The 18,913-nt window shown below is 39.1% G+C and overlaps 1 protein-coding gene across 3 annotated transcripts; it reads left to right on the forward strand.

Moving 5' to 3' along the window:
• The first annotated feature begins 646 nt into the window (after positions 1 to 646).
• On the forward strand, positions 647 to 18,779 carry gsr (glutathione reductase). Of its 3 annotated transcripts, none has more exons than XM_015345259.2 (13): positions 647 to 970; positions 2,703 to 2,729; positions 4,671 to 4,759; positions 6,602 to 6,671; positions 11,829 to 11,976; positions 12,405 to 12,459; positions 12,976 to 13,075; positions 13,674 to 13,760; positions 14,183 to 14,341; positions 15,644 to 15,746; positions 16,281 to 16,412; positions 17,157 to 17,290; positions 17,756 to 18,779. In XM_015345259.2, exons 1-13 carry the CDS (start codon positions 722 to 724, stop codon positions 17,903 to 17,905), a joined length of 1,503 nt encoding a protein of 500 aa, XP_015200745.2. In that variant the 5' UTR covers positions 647 to 721; the 3' UTR covers positions 17,906 to 18,779. The 3 variants fall into 3 exon arrangements, with proteins under 3 accessions (XP_015200745.2, XP_006629868.3, XP_015200746.2); XM_006629805.3 differs by having other exon boundaries at positions 648 to 970; positions 15,635 to 15,746; XM_015345260.2 differs by having other exon boundaries at positions 890 to 962; positions 15,635 to 15,746.
• Positions 18,780 to 18,913: the final 134 nt, after the last annotated feature.

An 18,913-nucleotide genomic window follows, 5' to 3' on the forward strand; every position in this document is an offset into this window, starting at 1 on the left:
TAGAACAAAAACCAAATACCCCCCCCCTGCTATCCCGGTTAGGTTAATCGGTTCATCCCGGTTAGGATTATCAAGAATTCACGACAAGAGGACCAAGTTATAGAATTTGAAGACATTCTAGATAGTGAGTTAATTTACTATACAGCGCTTTAATTCAGTCTGAATTGTTGCAGCACATAACTTGCCAATTTACGAAAATATATCACCATGACAACATTTTGGTAAATTTATGTAAATATCTTCTTGTTTCCTATTATTTTATTTTTAATAAACTGTTGAGAGAAAAAATGTTTTGAGAATGCAATGAAGCGTTTCATGACAGACTCAATACCGATTAAATAATGAGACCAATAATTTAAAATTCAGATCTACAAAGCCATAGCATACTTTTTGAAATGGAATAATATTCCTTGTGAAAATGTATAACATCCCACATGTGCCTAACCTAACTTTACTTCAAGGTTTTGCTTTGTCAAGCATGACTCTTGATCTGCTAGCGGTTTTGGGTTTGCCGTTAAGTATTTATTACGCAAAAGGGGCCGGTTTACTGATAGCACTCGCATCACCATCCCCACTGTTCAGCCAGTTACCAGGATTTTCAATCCATTGTTGCAATTCACAATGACTAAGCACCGGTGCTCTCTTTCATACATGTATAGTGCAGAGCATGTCCCTCCCACTTTTTTTTTAAATAAGTAATGGGTCTGCTAGCTTCCTGGACATGGCCATAATACAGTTTCCGCGACTCACTACGGTGCTTTTCACATTCCAGCGGACGCTGTCTTTCTCTCGCAGGCGTAGAGTTTACAATCTGTATTGTAGGACCATGGCATCCAACTCGTCTTCCCCGACCCGGTTCGACTTTCTAGTGATCGGCGGCGGTTCTGGGGGGTTAGCGAGCGCTCGGAGAGCAGCTGAGCTCGGCGCCACCGCTGCGGTGATCGAGAGCCACAGACTCGGAGGTACCTGCGTGAGTAAACACCTTTCTGGTAGCCGGTTAAATACGGTTTTGGTTTTAGACGGTTGAGTCTACAGTACGTCTTTTCTAGCTGCTGCATAAGTAAAGCTCTGACCTAACGCATTGCTTGTGGCGGTTATTACTGCAGGTTGCACTGCCAATTCTTGGCAATTACTCGGGTATTCCCCTTAGTGTAGTTAGTCTGTACAATGAATGCATTTCTGGAAATAATTAACTTTACCTACTGTTTATTTGTGCTAGAGTATAGGCACTTACATTCCAACTATATCGATGTAGTGGTCTCAATTCTAATTAGTACGGAAAAGTAGTTAAAAGCACAATGCATTTTCAAGAAATTCACGTTTTAGCCGTTAGCGTTGGAAAGGAAGTGAATACATTCTAACCCATTTGTCATTGCTCTGTTATGACATTATGTGTAATCCAACATAGAGATTACTCACAATCATACATTCTGTAACTTTACAGGTAACATTGCAGTACATATTTCTGAAATTATTAATATTAATAACTAACCAGTTTTCATTTCCATCTCATATATTCAGATGATTATTTAATTAATATGTATCTGTAAGTAACACCACCTCAATTTTGTGAGAGCTCATATTGGGCTCCTATTGTATTTGCCTTACACACAATGTTCCCTTTGTTCTGTTCTTACTTGGTCCAGACAGCGCCTGCTGTGGTTTACCTGGCTGCCCAAGCTGTTTATACATTACATACTGAGCAGCTGGCTGCCACCCAGTCCACCTTTCAGAGCCTGACTTCTCTGTGTATCTTTGATATCTCTCATATCACCTTTCCTTGTAGTGTTTTCACCCATGTTATTGGGTATCCATTCATACTACACAGTGAGTCCGAGGCAAGAAAAAACACGTTTTTCTTAAAAATGCATTTTTCTTATATTCTTTTATCTTCATTTAAAGCTTTCTGCAGCTCAAACCTTATTATATTCCAGTGGGGGGAAAAAGAGAATTGGCAATATAATATAAGATCACTTGATTGGCCATATACAATTTTCTTTTATTAGGAATTTGTCTTTTCGCATACCCTAACTTGCTCTCCATGAGACACATACAGGGAGAGACGCTTGGGGTCAGAGAGCAGCACCCCTGGAGCAGCTGGGGTTAAGGGCCTTGCTCAGGGGCCCAACAGAGTAGGATTCCCCTGCTGGCTGAGGGATCACACTTGTATGAGCACCTTTGATGTATAAAAAAACACCAGTTTAAATTAATTTAATTTCAGTATCAAGGAAGTAAACTGAAGGGTTAAGTTCTAAAACGTATACAATTACTTTTAAAAATAGGTGAACTTGAGGATAATACTATTGGGGAAATACACTGTTTCACACATATAACTTTCCAGGTAGAGAAGTATTGCTGTCATTTCATTATGCTCACAGAATTATCCATCCATTTTCCAGCTGCTTTATCCAGTATAGGGTGGCAGGGGCGCAAGACAGGATACACTCTGGACAGGACGCCTGTCCTCCGCTGGGCACACACCGATGCAGACAGATACGCACAGACTCACAACAGGGCCAGTTTTCTATCCCAGAAGCTAGTTAGCCTAGCAGTATGTCTTGGGACTGTGAGAGAATATTCCTTAATGTATATGGATCTTAAAGTACATTTATTATCTCCTGGCCGTGATTCAGTGAAGTGACTCATTAGATACTTTTGTCACTTTTTCTTGGCTAAAATTGTGTTTATGTCTATCCTTGTAGGTTAATGTTGGCTGTGTACCAAAAAAGGTAAGACCTTCAAAAAATGATTTTTTAGCACCAGAAGCACTCTTTTTGTAAATACTGTAAAGAAACAACAATGAAAATGGGCCATTTATAGGAGTTAAATATCAAATACCGATATCCCTATTTATCACTGTCTAGTTTGTTTCAAAATAATACTACTATTATCCTTTTGCTTAGTAGTGTTTTATGAGTTCTTTTAAGTGTTAGAAATTTCACTATATGTGTCATACATTCGTTATCCTGGCTAGTTCAGTTGGTAGACAAGGAGGCTCGTTAAACAACTTTATGCAGGGGCCTATTTATTAACTATCAAATAGCAGACTTGGCAGAATGGCATTTTCTCATTTGTAACCTTTTTTACATTTTTATTTATTATTTACTATTATTTTACATGGTGATCATGGGAATTTCCTTCTCTAAGATGTATTTTCCTGTGCTCTGTGGGTGAATCAATACAGTTGATCTTTGTGAGGTTAAGTAATTCAAATATTGATCAAATTAGCAGTTGCTAATACTTTAACTTTATGACCTTTAGAGGTACAAAGAAGTGAAATGTATGCAGAGCTGAATCCACACTATAGGATAAGTGAGGAACCATTCTTTCAAGTTATTGCTTCACCTGCTAAAGAACTAGATGTTCCTTTCTTGTACTTAATGTAATTCATTTCTGTTCCTTTCAATATTTGTGCAAAGATGTCCGTCGATAGCAGTGTTTCTTGATGTTAGTGGTTGTATTCTTTTAGCTGATCTAGAAAATAAGGATTGCCATAATGTTTAAAAGCAAACTGCAAGTCCCAGTTTCTTAGACCCATTGTTAAATGAATTAATTCACATTCTAGAAGACTTCTACAAATTTCGAATTAAGCACAAAACCCTGAACTTTGTGAAAATACCGTAAGTCGCCATGTTGTCGCAAACCCCTGGTCTCGCCACGGACGAGAGCAGAATTTTTGCCAGAATTGCGACGTGAGGCGGCCCCTCCTGCTCACTAGTCACTGTAATGATTTATTTAATGTGATGTACGAGAGAATAAGTATGGGTTGTGCATCAGGCATTTCACCACAGAAATGTTCCAACGTGATCTGCATGCAGAGTTAACAAGTAAGTTGGATTTGTCAGCAAAAAAGTCTCAAAGTCAAGAGCAATATTTCTGTTGAGTTAAAAGAGATATATTCACAACCCTGCTTGTTTGCAATGTAATAAGGCCACCTCACTTCACGGGAAGTTTCGTTGCCTTGTCTGAATCACAGAATATGGAGCTGCACATACCTGGAAATTTCATATATTTTTTTTAGTCTACATGGGAAGGTTTTCAAGTTACTGTGTGCATTTTACTTTTTTGTGGTTTGAAATGCACTCTGAATCTGATGTTCTTATTCTGAAATCTAAAAATAGCATTGCAGTTCCCCTTTAAGCAGCAAAACACAAACCAGAGGATACAAAACAAGCTATGTGGAAGTGTACTTAAAACTGAGAACAGAAGACACTTCTTTAGGCAAAGCATTGTGGGGATACGGAATGAGTTATTGGATCTGTTATTGAAGTCTGTAACCTGGTTTCTTATAAGAAGCGAGTGGTTGAGACCCTTGGATTAATGAGCTGCTGCATAGTACATACAGAAGTATTATCAAATCTCAGTTTAAAAAACAGGTTAAAGGTTATGGCAATCAACAGAACATAATGCTAAGAAAAATGGCTTATAAAATGAAGTGTCGAGTGGCTGTTTTAATAATAGCCATTATTTGGAGTTGGGATAATGTTAACTAGGTGCAAAGATTGTTACTTTCTAAGGTGTGGAAAACGATGTTCAAAGAATAAATGTAACCATTGTTGTCTCTTATTGTTCTGCCTTAAAAGCTCTCTCTTTTCCAATAGGGTCAGACCTGTGTTGTTTTGAGGCACTGTGGGGGTTAATGATGGCCTGAGTGAGTTTATTTCTTCCAGGTAATGTGGAACACAGCTGTTCATGCTGAATACCTCCATGATCATGCTGACTATGGGTTCCAGGGCAGTGATTTAACATTCAGTTGGCGGTAAGGTAAACATTTCTTAGGTTCTGGGCTAGATGAGTTTTGGTTTGTGTTTATCATTCATGTTTATCAAGTGTAAACATTCACTCTTGGCCTATTTTAATTATTGAAAGTAACTGGAATTCACTGTTGGTAGCATGTGATTTTTGTATAGTAGAATTGTTGTTGCATTACCTCTTTTAGTAGGGCTGGAAATAGTGCTGCTAGATGATTCTCTGCTTGTGGCCTTTTTGATTATCTGTTTTTTTTCCCACTGCTACAAAGCATTTTGTTGTTCTGGCCAATATTCAAGGACATAGTTCAAGACATACCTTCCTTTTGTTTTAAAGCAAAGAAATCCATTCTGTTTTTTTTCATTTGCCATGCCATTCTGCAGATAACTGAATATCTATCTAGGATGAGAAAGGGGCAGTCACTGAAAGCAGCATACTAACTAGGGATAATCATGTGGTTAATATGCAGCTTTGTACTAAGCTAGTAGTCTAGGTAAATACCAATTGCAGCGAACTTGGCTGCTGAGATTGGTCCCTAGCTCTGTACAAAAAAATCTCAAAGTAACAGCTGCTGCCCTCTAGAGGATACTAATGTATGGGACTAAGTACAACTATTGCTAGTATAGACTAATTTACAGTACTAAGCAGAACACTGGATCACATGTTAATACATAATGATTTTAGCATTCACAACACAATAAACCATACATCTCATTATTTAATCACAAAGGAAGGTATTACACTTCCTTATTACAAAATAGTATTATTACACTTACTAATGCATAGAGAGCATATGGTCTGCAATGAGTTGTGACATAAATTGTATATTGACATAAGTGGAGGGAAGCTAACTGAAATCAAGGCAAATACAGACAGTGTGCTCTTAATTGTGTTTTGTCACATTTGAGTGTCTCTTGAGTCAATTTGTTCAATTATTTATATTGATTGGATTCCACATGGTGGTTAGCATCTCTGCCTCGCAATACTGGGGCCCTGGGTTCAATTCTGGATCTGGGTGGCTATCTGTGTGGAGTTTGCATGTTCTCCCTGTGTTCACATGGGTTTTCTCTAGGTGCTCCTCCAGCATTCCAAAGACTTACTGGTTAGCTTAATTGGCTTCTGGGAAACCTGGCCTGGTGTATGTGTGTGTCCTGTGATGGACTGGCATCCTATCCAGGGTTTATCAGCAACTGGAGAAATTCCTGAGATGGTACCCACTAGCTAGTGCACCATTAAGTACACAATTCAGTACTAAGTCCACATGTTGACCCAGTGTGTTTACACATGTTGTGTTTACAAATGTGCTGTTTATCTACAGTACTTTAATGTAAATATCAGAGGTGTGGTATAGATATCTGAGCCCTTTCTGCACTTTCAGGAAGGTGGCAATTAGATCATTTGCAGCTCATAGCACCCAACATACAGTAATAGATTTCTGTTTATGCTAACTTACAGAGCTGGTGTGTTACAGAACATTTTGTTGTTTCCTGTAACTTGTGATTCATACATCCTGTCCTTAATCTTAACATGTCACCAAAAAACACTAATACACTGCTGTTGTATTCATCTGATTTGTCTTGGATGAGTGAGGAATTGATAAATGACGAAATAAGGGACAGAAAACAAAACAATTAGCTGAGTGTTTACCTAACCCTGTAAGGTTCCCAGAAGGTAAATGTGTGGGTTAAACTCTTAAGTCTGACAACTGAAAAGGATATCTTGTCTTATCTAACAGGCTTCTTTTACCTTTTACAAATTAATGTGCTCGGCACAACCCATAGAAAGCACACCCACAAGATGGTAAACACCATATACTGTTATATTAAGCAACATTATTGTTTTTGCCTTTCAGACTAATTAAAGAGAAGAGAGATGCATATGTTAGTCGACTGAATGATATTTATCAAAATAATTTAAACAAGGTAAGCTCTTCATTTCATGTTTGTTTAGTCTGGAACTGTATGACATAGGGATGTGTTCCTTAATTTAACAGTACACCCTAACACAGTTGTTTAACAGATTAATATTTCATCCCTTTCGTTCTAATCAGGACTGTCCCCATTATGCACAGGTATGAACATTTCTTAAGTCGTGAAAGTTCCTGTAATGGACATATTTTTTGTATCTTGTCATTTTATTTTCTGTAAATTGTATGATAAGCTATCCATTGACAGGTAGGCAGTGTTTATTCCTATTACAGTATGAAAAGGTGAAAGCTGCTTTTCAAAAATTAACAGAAAAGGCAAGGTCTCCATTTTTTCCCTCCCCAGCAGGAATATGCCACAAATTTAAAATAATAATCCAGCGTGTTCTCTGTCGCTTTATTTTGCCCGCCTCTGTTGGTTATAGTGCTGATAGCTCAGCTAACTTTCTGCACTGCACCAAGCGCTGGGTATTGTGCTCTCATCAGGATTATTCCACTGACCGAAGCTGTTTACTCAATATTTTAATATGGTTACTGAAAAGCTTTATTTAAGAATACAGTCCAATCAGGATGTTGTTTATATACTATAGTTCAGTTCTACATTATTTGTTAATAACAAAGGCAGGGTTTGTTATTTGTGGGTTTATGTATATGTGGGTATGCTACAATAAAATATTTTAATCACTAGTATTGCCTCCCATTTTCTAAATTAACTTATACTTAAAATCTTGTACTTATCTAAAAAATGTTACCTATTTTCTAAATATATATCACACATAAAAATTAATATAGATTTACAGTGCACAACATAAAGAGATTTATGAGTAATATAAGTAATAATTTCGTTAGTCTGTTTTACTTGTGGTTAATTGATTACTGTTAGCTACCAGACAGGAACAAATGTGAAACACGAAACATCTTTTTAATGCAGAATTTCGAATGGGTTTTATTTTGTGTGACATGCTTGCATTTGAAAGTGAAATATGGATGTGAAAAAATCGGCTTTGGTATACCTTTTTTTTTTGTTTATGTATTGAACTTGTTGCTGACAATCACAGAATTATGAAAACTAGAGTGCAGTTTCTGCATTCAGGCTTGTATACAAAAAGCTAGGCCTTAGACAATTTGGACAATTTCAGTTGTTCAACTACGGAACCCTGTAAATGAAACTATTTTACTGTTATTGTCTTATTTGCTTTTAATAGAGATGCATCTTGAACAGCTAACTGATCAAAAATAATCATCAATACCCAAACCCATCAGTCTTCCTTAAATCAGTAGGCCTTCTTCGTGTATGTTTTTTCTGTCTTCATGTTTGTTACTCTCCTTTTCATTCTCCTTTCTCCAACTTCTTCTATTTTTCTCAGTTGGGGATAAAAGAATGTTCAAGAAGTCTTACCTAATAAACTAAAGCATTTTTAGGCTTTAGTTTATTAGGTAAGTACACATCCTGTACACTGTACACATCCTGTGTACAGTACATGTCATGTCATGGGGATGTTGCATCACTGACAATAAATGGTGAAAGAAAGGAACTAGCCCTGAAATTAAAGCAGTATATTGAATATCATGCACTCGATATCTGTCTTCATCTTATAATAATAATAATAATAAACTTTATTTTATATAGCGCCTTTAAAGGTGGCTTCTCAAAGCGCTTTACAGGATGACAATAACAATAAATAAGAAGACTACAACAATAAATAAGAAAAATTTCACAAGACAGGACACAATTATAATTACAGCAATACAACAATAACAATAGAGGAGACCGTGGAAGATGGTATTAAGAAGAGCAGAGGGGTGAAGAATGGAACCAGTTAAGTAAAGGCTTTTCTGAAAAGGAGGGTTTTGAGTCTGGATTTGAAGGAGTTTAGAGAAGGTGACTCTCTAATATCCTTGGGCAAGGAGTTCCAGAGCTTGGGGGCATAGCAGGAGAAGGCCCTGTCGCCCATACAATGTAGACGGGCTTGGGGGACAGTAAGGAGGGCAGAATTTGAAGAGCGGAGGTTGCGAGGTGGGGAGTAGGGCGATAAAAGTTCAGACAGGTATTGAGGTGCCAAGCCATGTAAAGCCTTGTAGGTGAGCATGAGGATTTTAAAGTCTACGCGGAATTTGACCGGAAGCCAGTGCAAGGACTCCAGGATAGGAGTAATGTGAACACTTGCACTAGATCTGGTCAGGATTCTGGCTGCTGAATTTTGGACATACTGCAGCTTGTTCAGAGTAGATTTAGATACCCCAGGGAGCAGAGCATTGCAGTAGTCAATTCGAGAGAATACAAATATGTTGATCAGCTTTTCAGCCACAGTTAATGATAGCATAGGGCGTAGTCTTGCGATATTTCTAAGGTGAAAAAAAGATGTTTTGACAGTATGCTGTACATGTGGGTCGAATGTTAAGCCAGAATCGAATATAACCCCAAGGTTTTTCAATTTTGATTGGAGCTCAAGTACAGAGCCATCTACAGACAGGGTTACAGGACTGGCTTTGCGAAGTTGATGGGGGGTACCAATAAGCATGACTTCAGTCTTGTCACAGTTAAGATGAAGGAAGTTTTGAGTCATCCAAATTTTTATGTCAGAGATGCAATTAGATAGAATAGAGACAGCCACATCAGTGTCGGGTTTGGTATGGATGTATATTTGAGTATCGTCAGCGTAAAAATGAAAGCTGAGGCCATGTGATCTTAAAAGCTGACCAAGTGGGAACATGTAAATGCTGAAGAGCAAGGGGCCCAGTATTGAGCCCTGAGGGACACCAGACTTGACAAGACCAATTTCAGACCTGTACCCATTGAGAGAGACAAAGTGACAGCGATCAGTGAGGTAAGACTTAAACCATTTGAGGGCAGTGTCAGAGACTCCAAACACAGTCTCGAGACGAGAAAGCAAGATGTTATGGTCAACAGTGTCAAAGGCAGCACTGAGATCAAGAAGGATGAGTATGGAAAGAGAACCAGAATCAGAAGCTATTAGGAGATCGTTGGTGACTTTGACTAGGGCGGTTTCTGTGCTGTGAAGTTGACGGAAGCCAGATTGGAGGGGTTCGAAAAGGTTGTTTGTCATGAGGTGGTTATGTAACTGAAGTGTGACAGCACGTTCTAGAATTTTAGAGAGAATCTTAATGTTTCAAACTACATAATATCTTTAGCTACATATTTTATTCTTTATTCTTTCAGTCCATTGAGTAGGTCTAGCTTTGTATTTTCCTATCCATCTGTTTTCTAACCACTTCTAATTCAGGACTGCAGCAAACAGTGGGCACAAGGCAGGGTACACCTTGGGTGAGATGCCAGGGCATCGCAGGGCAGACCGACACAAAAACACACACACTCACACCAGATTTCCCAGAAGCCAATTACCAGTATGCTGTGGTAGGAAACTGTGAGAGGAAACTGGGGCACCTGGAGGAAACCCACACAAACCCGGGGAGAACATACAAACTCCACCCAGACAGCACCTCAGGTCCAGAATTGAACAAAAGACCCCAGCAGTGCGAGGCGGCGATGCTAACCACTGTAGCACTGTGCCGCCCTGTACCTTTCCCATATTTAGCTAAATCCATGATGGGGAAACAAGAAAATTGCTTTTCATGTGTTTAACATCCTGAGTCTTTGGAGCAGTGTGGTCACTCACAATGGAACGAATAGGAAGAGGTTTATTTTACATTGTGGGTCACTTATATCAGCTTACCCAAGTCAAGTGCGTATTAAGTCACCATGGGAAGAGAACTGTCTACCTTTCCTTTGTTTTCTCCAAGCAGTACAGGAGTAATTACTGTGTGTAGATTTGTGTTGATGACAAATCTACACACACACCAATGTAGACCCATGCAGCCAAATTGCCATCAATCACTGCAAATGGAGCTTTGTAGCGCTTCTGCCCAGAACATAACACTTGGAACTCCCCATAAATCTTTGGGAGATGTCATGACTCATGACAGATCTATCATTGATAACATTTTGCTAGGTTAGAAAAGGCTGGCTGTGAACACCCCAGAAAGTGAGCAACAGTGAACCGACTTAGTCCAGCCTCTTTCATACTAATGACCCCAGCATATTGTTCTCTTGACATTTTGTTTCCTTTCTGTCTTTTTCTTTCTTGATTTTCACCAGGCTTGACATACACAGCCGGCTAACTCATCTCCTCACCAGTGCCCACTCAACACTCTCTCTAACGTCGTGATTTAGGGCTTATGTAGCATTCGGTGACGGTTAAATGTCGTGGTCAGTTGTAAATGCCATCAAAGGCATTTAATCAATTTCCAAAATCCCTGTACTTTTCTAAAAACAGAGAACAGCTTCTTTTGATGCTCATTTTAATTGTAGAACACCATAGTGATTAAATTGGCCCTGTATCTTATTGACTTTGTAACAGTGTAGGTCTTTGGACTTCCTTTTTCATCAGCTAAAGGGTTGATACAGTACCTCAAGAGGAAATAGAGAGCCGGTGTGTAGTCACCGAAAATTAGGTCTCTCTTCTAAGATGAGAAAAGGGGGGGAGGCATAAAACTCGAGAGGAAAAATATTAGAAAAGTTCTCCAAGTGTTTAAAAATGTTAAGAGAGAGCCTTAGCTGTGAAGCCAATGACATAGTTCTAGGACAAACAAACAGCAGTCGGGTGAGAATGTAATATAGGCCTCTTAATTAGCAGCTCAGGTGGTGCTGATGAGACATTCTCACATGACAAGGGGAGAGAGGAACAATTAGGATGTGGTGTGGTGCTGTTAGGTGGTGTTGTTAGGAGATGTGGTAACTCAGGCGGCAAGGGCATCTAGCTCCAGACTGGAAGGTCCTGCGTTCAATCCCAGGTAGGGGCAAGTGGTGTAGCTTGCTCTAATTCCTTCCAGACAACTCCCTGGTCCACTCAGCCTGCTTTCCAAAGGAGTACCAGGGGTTAATCCTTCCGGGGGTAATTGGCCAGCAGGAGCGTGATGCTGAACACATCACCTCCACTTCCAGTGTCGGATGGTCAAGAAAAACATTGCCCCCCATTCCCCAGTGGGCCTTTATGGCCTGAAAAGGGACCTGCTTACTTACTTGGTGGTGTTCAGGGCCCTCTAGTGGTGAACAGGGGAAGAGTCCTTCCACTCGTCACAATTGTTTAATTAGGTGTGGCTTATTTTGCGTGCTGTTGCTCTTGCCCTCAAACAGGCCAAGATCGAGACTATCCGTGGCCACGCGGCCTTCCTCTCGGACCCCGAGCTCACGGTGGAGGTCAATGGGAAGAAGTACACAGCTCGGCACATTCTCATTGCCACTGGTGGCCGTCCGTCTATGCCCAGCGAAAAGAACGTGCCTGGTAAAGCCCCCCATCAGCTTTTTTATAAAACCAGTACTCCTACCGTCAGAAGAGGCTGAATGTGGGACTCCTGAGAGCCAGTGGAGGCACTGAGGTTGAGCCCAGATGATACAGGTTTGAGCCTGGGTCATGGCACCAGCTCTCTGTCATCAGGATTCCCCAAGTAGAAACATAAAGAAACATCAAAAATAACTTAATTCCACCTGGGAATTAAAATGCTTAAATAATTGCATTTTTTGAGAAAAGAAAAGCCTTGAACTGCAAGCTCATTACTCCATTGTGCAGTCAGTTTTGAACTTACTTTGAAGTTACCCACACATATGTATAAACACAAATATAATGACAAGTATTACATTGCTTTCTAAATGGATTACAAATGGTGTTATTTCTTTGTATTTATTGTTATAATTATTTTGTTTTGGTTTCAGGTGCAAGTCTTGGCATAACCAGTGATGGTTTTTTTGAGCTGGAGACCTTGCCAAGGTAAACCAACATGAAGGACCATCTTGGCTACTAAATCTACTGTCTGAGGGACTCAGTAGTGATCATAAAGGGGGAGTTTGACCTGTAGGGTTTCTGCCACAGATTACCTTAAATAAAGAGATGCTTTTTGCTAGACAATAGACATCATCCCCTAAGTCTCAGACTTCATTGGTTCATAAGCACAGTGAGTTAGAGCAGTGATGTTCACTCTTGGTCATGGATGGACACAGTCCAACAGGTATTGTACCAGGTGACTAATGATCACCAGTGATTAAAGTGATTGGTCTTTACAGACCAATTAAGTGAACAATTGATTCAACTAAAGTCTTTACGAGTCTAGAGTGAAATGAATAGCAGAAGACATGGTGGCTGTAGATTTGATTAATGGGGCAATCTAGATAACAAGTGCACACTTTTCTCAGTTATGTCGGCTTCCCTGGTACATCCAAGCATTCGAAGCGATGTGGTTTACAACCATTTCTCTTGGTTTATATGAATTTGATGTTGTATTTTCAGGCGCAGTATGATCGTCGGCGCTGGTTATATCGCTGTGGAGATAGCAGGGATTCTGTCTGCACTGGGATCCAAAACCTCCATGATTATTCGACAAGGAAAGGTGACAGTTCTTCTAATATAATCCTTTCATTTGTTGTTTGCTTGTTTTAATCTAACCATTTTGGTTAGCTAAAAAAAGCACTCACTTTATCCTTTATGTGCTTCAGCAAAAGCTATTGAATAGTTTTTAAGTCTTTAGTTCTTTTAAAGCAGATTTTTGTTTTGTTTGTTTGCATGTACATCCATTCATTCTCAGTATTCCTCTTAATGGATAATTTCAGTTTCATGAGAAAGCTTAGATATGTTTTCTGGCTTCTGCATTGTGATTGAAGACTAGGCAGCTGACCAGCACTGGGATGGAAAAGTAATTTGTGACCACAGTTGGTGTCCTTTGTCAACCAAGATAGCTGTCATATCCACGTATTTAAAAACCTTTTAAAAATGTTTCAAATGGACCACTGATGATTTAATCAATAACCAAGGTTTTTTTTAACTTAGCATTTGAAAGGTTGCTACAATACTCTTTAAACCCACAAGAGCTAGAAGTATTGAAATACTGTTCCTGCTTGAAACAAAGATGGCTGGCTCTATGTATTATGTTACCATAGTGATCTCCATTTTACATTGTTGTTATTTGTGTAAACTCTGTTGTAATGTAGGTGCTGAGGAGCTTTGACTCTTTGATAAGTACAAATTGTACAAAAGAATTACAGAATGCCGGGATTGACTTATGGAAATACACTCAGGTAAGTGCTGCGTACCTTTAGCATTGCGTAGTATTCTTTCTCAACAAGTTATATGAGTCACTTTACCTGCCATTTTAAATGTTATCTACGTTCAGATTACGTTTTAGTACACTATTGGTTTTACCATTCACTGACATAAGAAAAACCGTTTGAGAGTTACATACTATAATCCAAATCACCTCAGAATGTAATACGTTGCCCTTTTGTTTTGCAAATAAAGTATGTATAAACAAGCAAAGGTTTGGTCTTAACAATGCATGTTGAATAAGCAAAAACAGTTTCATATATTCCAATCTCTATCTGCTTAACAGATAGGAACAGATGTGGCGCACATGCTCTGATCATCAGATAGTAACTTGATTGAGATGAAGAAAAGGTTCTTCACAATTAAGATTTATGCCCTTTTCCTGGTTTCTCTGTAGATCAAATCGGTGAGCAAAACCGAGAAGGGCTTAGAGGTCACTCTGGTCACCAAAGAACCAGACCAACAAGAGAAGATCAGCACCATACAGGAAGTGGACTGTCTGCTTTGGGCTATAGGACGTGAACCAAACACAGAGGGGCTCAACCTCAAGCAGCTGGTAAGAGCCTTGAATCTTTTCCTAAAGTCAGCTTGATACTGCTCCTTCCACATTTTCAGTCAGGTCATTTAGAAAGTCTTTTCAGGAGCATTATGCTGGAGTCCCTTCAGAAACAATTATGAACAACTGCAATACAATGTTGTAGGCTGAAAACAACTGTCTTGTTAAATTTCACAGCTACACTCAATGTGGAAGAAACCTGAGAAGTGTTTGCACCGGGGAATGAAAACGCTTTAATATTTTTTAAAATGAGGGTCACTTATGTACAGATAACTCCATGTCCTCACCTTAATAAGCCCTGTGCTTTTTTTAAAGTGTTGGGGTTTCAAACACGTAATAAAAACTGCACCAGGTGCTCATTCAGGACAGGAGGCTGGAGGTACTGCATCCTGAGAATAGGAAAAGCAGTGTGGGGGTGTAGTCATTTCTTTCTGGACTTTTAACTGGAAGATTATGTGTTCAAAATCCCTGATGGGGCACTGCTGTTGTACCCCTGAGCAAGTTACTTCACTTAGACTGCTCCAATAAAATTATCCAGCTTAGAAATTGGTAAAAATATTTTGCAAATGACTTTGGACAAAAGCAACGCACCAATTAATGACAAGTGGAATACAAGAATACCAAAATGAAAAGCCTTCCACTCTAAAGTTCTTTCAGTTTATCTTAAATTGCCTTTTTTTAAAACGTTCCGATTCCTCCTGCAGTCTTGAAATGGCTTATGAAAATTTAATATAAATGTGAAGTGAAAAACCTACAGTATATAACCTTATCCCTTTAGTTAGCTGCCGAAAACAAACAGTTGTGGTAACCCTGGGGCATAATAACTCAGGTAGGATCCTATTCTGATGTTCAGTTGTTAAATGCAGCACACATATTATTTGCTTTTTTCTGTAATCTTCCTAAATTACCTTTATTTTTGCCTTTCTGACATTTTCTACTTTTATTTTATGTATTTTTGTGTTTTTTTTATTATCGATCTTCGCTTGTCAGCCATTCTGGATGCTTAACACTTGAAAGATTACTATAATTGATCTTCCTTAATACTGTATTACAGAATCACTCAAACTGGAAGTTCCACCCAATTTTAGTTTTGATCATTTATCTAAAAAGTGATCACTTATTGCTTTTGTACCATCTGTGCTCTTCCATAACTTTGCACAGCTGTTTGAGATGGAAATCACATGACAATATGCTATCAAAAATTAATAGTCGATGTTTCGCTTTTATTGACTTAAATTGTTCTTTCCTGCAAAGCAACAGACAGTAGGTTTCACAAATAGCCCTTTCTCTCAGGGTGTGCAGCAGGATGAGAAAGGCCACATTGTGGTGGATGAGTTCCAGAACACCAGCAGACAGGGCATCTATGCAGTTGGAGATGTCTGTGGAAAGGCTCTCCTCACACCAGGTATGTCTGGATACCCTACAGCCCCTGTAGCAATATTCAAAGCTGGCCAATCCTGCTTCTGGATAGCCACGATCCAGCAGGTGCATTAGGTCACCCTTAATCACCCTTTAATCAGTGAACATATGTGCTTATATAGTACATTATTATTATTTACCAGAGATGTTGAAAATTAGAATCTTGATGTAGACTTAAATCAGTTGTAACAATTCACCGTTCAAGGAATAGAAATGAGATGAGACTAAGAGGACTAATCTCTATGTCCTAGCTTGGGCTTTTTGTGCACTTTTTGTGAAGCAAAAAGTCTTAATTGTTTTCTAAATTGGGCTTGTCGGAACTAAAAATTGCTGTGTTACACTATGTTTTGGAGAACTCTATCACTTGTAAGAACTGTATAATTTTATCTCTTCGCAAATGTTCCAAAGCATGTTCTCATTGACTCATTGGTGGCTATTCATTTCCTGCTCCTTTCAACGCATTTTCTTTTAGAAACCCCTAAACATTTTACCAAAGAGTAATGTTTTGTTGTTTCATCAGTTGCTATTGCAGCTGGTAGGAAACTGGCACACAGGCTGTTTGAAGGAAAGAAGGATTCAAAATTGGACTACAGCAACATTCCCACTGTGGTGTTCAGTCACCCTCCCATAGGAACTGTTGGAATGACAGAAGGTAGGTGCTTGTTTGCAATATAGAGACTGCATTCAGAATTATGAAGCTTTGCTTTTGTGCCACGTCTGGTTGCAGTCCAATCTAATATTTTGTATTTTGCATCACACTTACAAAAATCACACAGAAACAAAATCTGTATTTGTTTTCGGAAATGTTTCAGAGAAAAAGAGGCTGCCTGCCATTGCATAGCAGTTTGACTGTTAAAGGTTTTAGAAGAATCTGAACTAGGAACATGTGTTGGATATTTCAATTGTATTACCTTATTTTTAGTTAAATCATGTGGGGACATATATTATTCATTTTTTTTCATCAAAACACATGGCGTCTCTGCTTCATCGTTGCAGAGTGTGCCAGAGCCTGGATCCCATTGCTCTGCAAAAAGAATCCGGATTCCTTATAAGAAAAAATGGTCATCCCGGGATGTTTCATTTTAAAGGAAATTAACAAAGATCAGTGAACTCAAATATATTAATCTTCTCTTGAAGGGACTTGTAATACTATTAAAATTGATTAATTCAGCTCTTTCTTTTCTGTGATTTTAACTTTATTGCTTTTTAAGCAGAATCACTTTTCCTGTTAGCATAGTGCCCCAAATGTGCATCTGTGGGTCAGAAGACAGAAATAACACCAGCATTTGTGACCGGCATGTTTTACCTTCTCACTTGCCATGCCCCTCGGCAGGCCACACAACAGTAACAGCTTGTTCGCTGCAGTAGGAGCTAAACTAAGAGCCCTTTGTTGCAGAGGAAGCGGTGACTGCCCACGGGAGAGACAACATAAAGACGTACAGCACTTCTTTCACTCCCATGTACCATGCGATGACCACGAGGAAAACCCAGTGCGTCATGAAGCTGGTGTGCGTTGGGAAAGAGGAGAAGGTAGGACTTGAGGGCCCGACTGCTCTTTGTGCCACTCCATACATCCCTTTTTCTGCTCTTTTTTCCATTCGTTCAGATGCTCCTGAAATTATTCTTTTCTCCTCACTCTTTTTCAGTTTCCTGAGTTTGACTTTAATTGAATATACAAACTCTTACCTTCAGCTTGGATACAATTTAGAGTTGCTGATGCTTTGTGTCTGCATCAAGCTGAACATCTGATCAACATGACTTCTGTCACAAAGAATTGCTATGTACATTTTATACATTTGTACATTTATTTCAAGCTCTTTTGCACTTAATAGCAGTTAAGCGGATCTGATCATGTTTTTAAAAAATTTAACACCGTCTTACAACCATGCTGAGTCACTGGGATCATTCAAGGAGACTCTTGTTCGTTGAGCAGACGAGCAGGACTGGCCGAATATACTTCATCAACACGTCCTCATGTTCGAATTGTCATTGCAGGTAGTGGGACTGCACATGCAGGGACTTGGATGCGATGAGATGCTGCAGGGCTTTGCTGTGGCAGTTAAGATGGGCGCCAGGAAAGCTGACTTTGACAACACTGTCGCCATTCACCCCACCTCCTCTGAGGAGCTTGTTACCTTGCGCTAGAGCACGGCTGCCCTTCTCAGGACTTGGGTCCCCATTTTCCTGTACCGCTAAAATGGGTGTCCTCGTTACCACTACCTGTGGAGCAGAATATTCCTTAATTTACAGTATGTTAGTGTTCTTTTTGCTGATGTCATTTACTGATGTATTAACTTGGGGGGGAAAAATGCAACCCTCTTATTTTTCCATGGTCTGTATGGAAAGCTTCGAAAGAGATGTTAAAAATGGAGCAGGACTAAAATTCCATCATCCTTCCATCACCTGTGAAACCTTAAGGACCCCACTCGCGTTTTCAGAGTTCTCACCAGACAAGTAAATCAAGGCAATCACTCCTACCAAAGTCTTGCTATGAGATTAAGAACCATTGAACATAGTTATCAAAGTCAGTTTGTCATTTTAAAATATTCACAATATCCAGCATTTCTTTGTGTTGGATGAGGTCCCATTAGCTGCTGAAGAACATGGTGTAGTAACAAGAAAGTTTTAAGAAGAACCATTGAATGGAAGAAAATATAACTGCACCTTTTAAAACAAGGTGGTGCCTTACCTAAATGCATACAATTACCTTTAGACCTGGAACACTGGTGGTCAGTTAATGTATGAAATGTTAAAAAAAATGAGTTACAATGAGCTTGCAAACATTTTAAGAACAGTTTTTCTTTTTACCAGGCAGAATGTCAAGACTTCAATCCAAGCAAATTGGACAGAATGTTCCATCCCATTCAGATAATCCAAATATTCCTAACAAACTGAAAAAGGAACCAATACGCTCATTATATTGTATTGATTTCTTTGCAGCATTTGCTGTCTGAATGCACAAATTCCCGTATTACTCTGGTGTTGATTAAACCCCATGCTTGCATGGCTTGCAGTGAAATATCTATTTCCATTGTAACTCTCACATGACATTCCCCATGTAATAGCAGTGGTGACATGCACAATCAGATTAGCTCACAGCACTTATACCTAATTTATTATGACACTTTATTTAGACTTATAACAAGTGTATTC

Source organism: Lepisosteus oculatus, chromosome 1 (assembly GCF_040954835.1).
Source record: "Lepisosteus oculatus isolate fLepOcu1 chromosome 1, fLepOcu1.hap2, whole genome shotgun sequence".
In the NCBI taxonomy this organism is placed as follows: domain Eukaryota; kingdom Metazoa; phylum Chordata; class Actinopteri; order Semionotiformes; family Lepisosteidae; genus Lepisosteus; species Lepisosteus oculatus.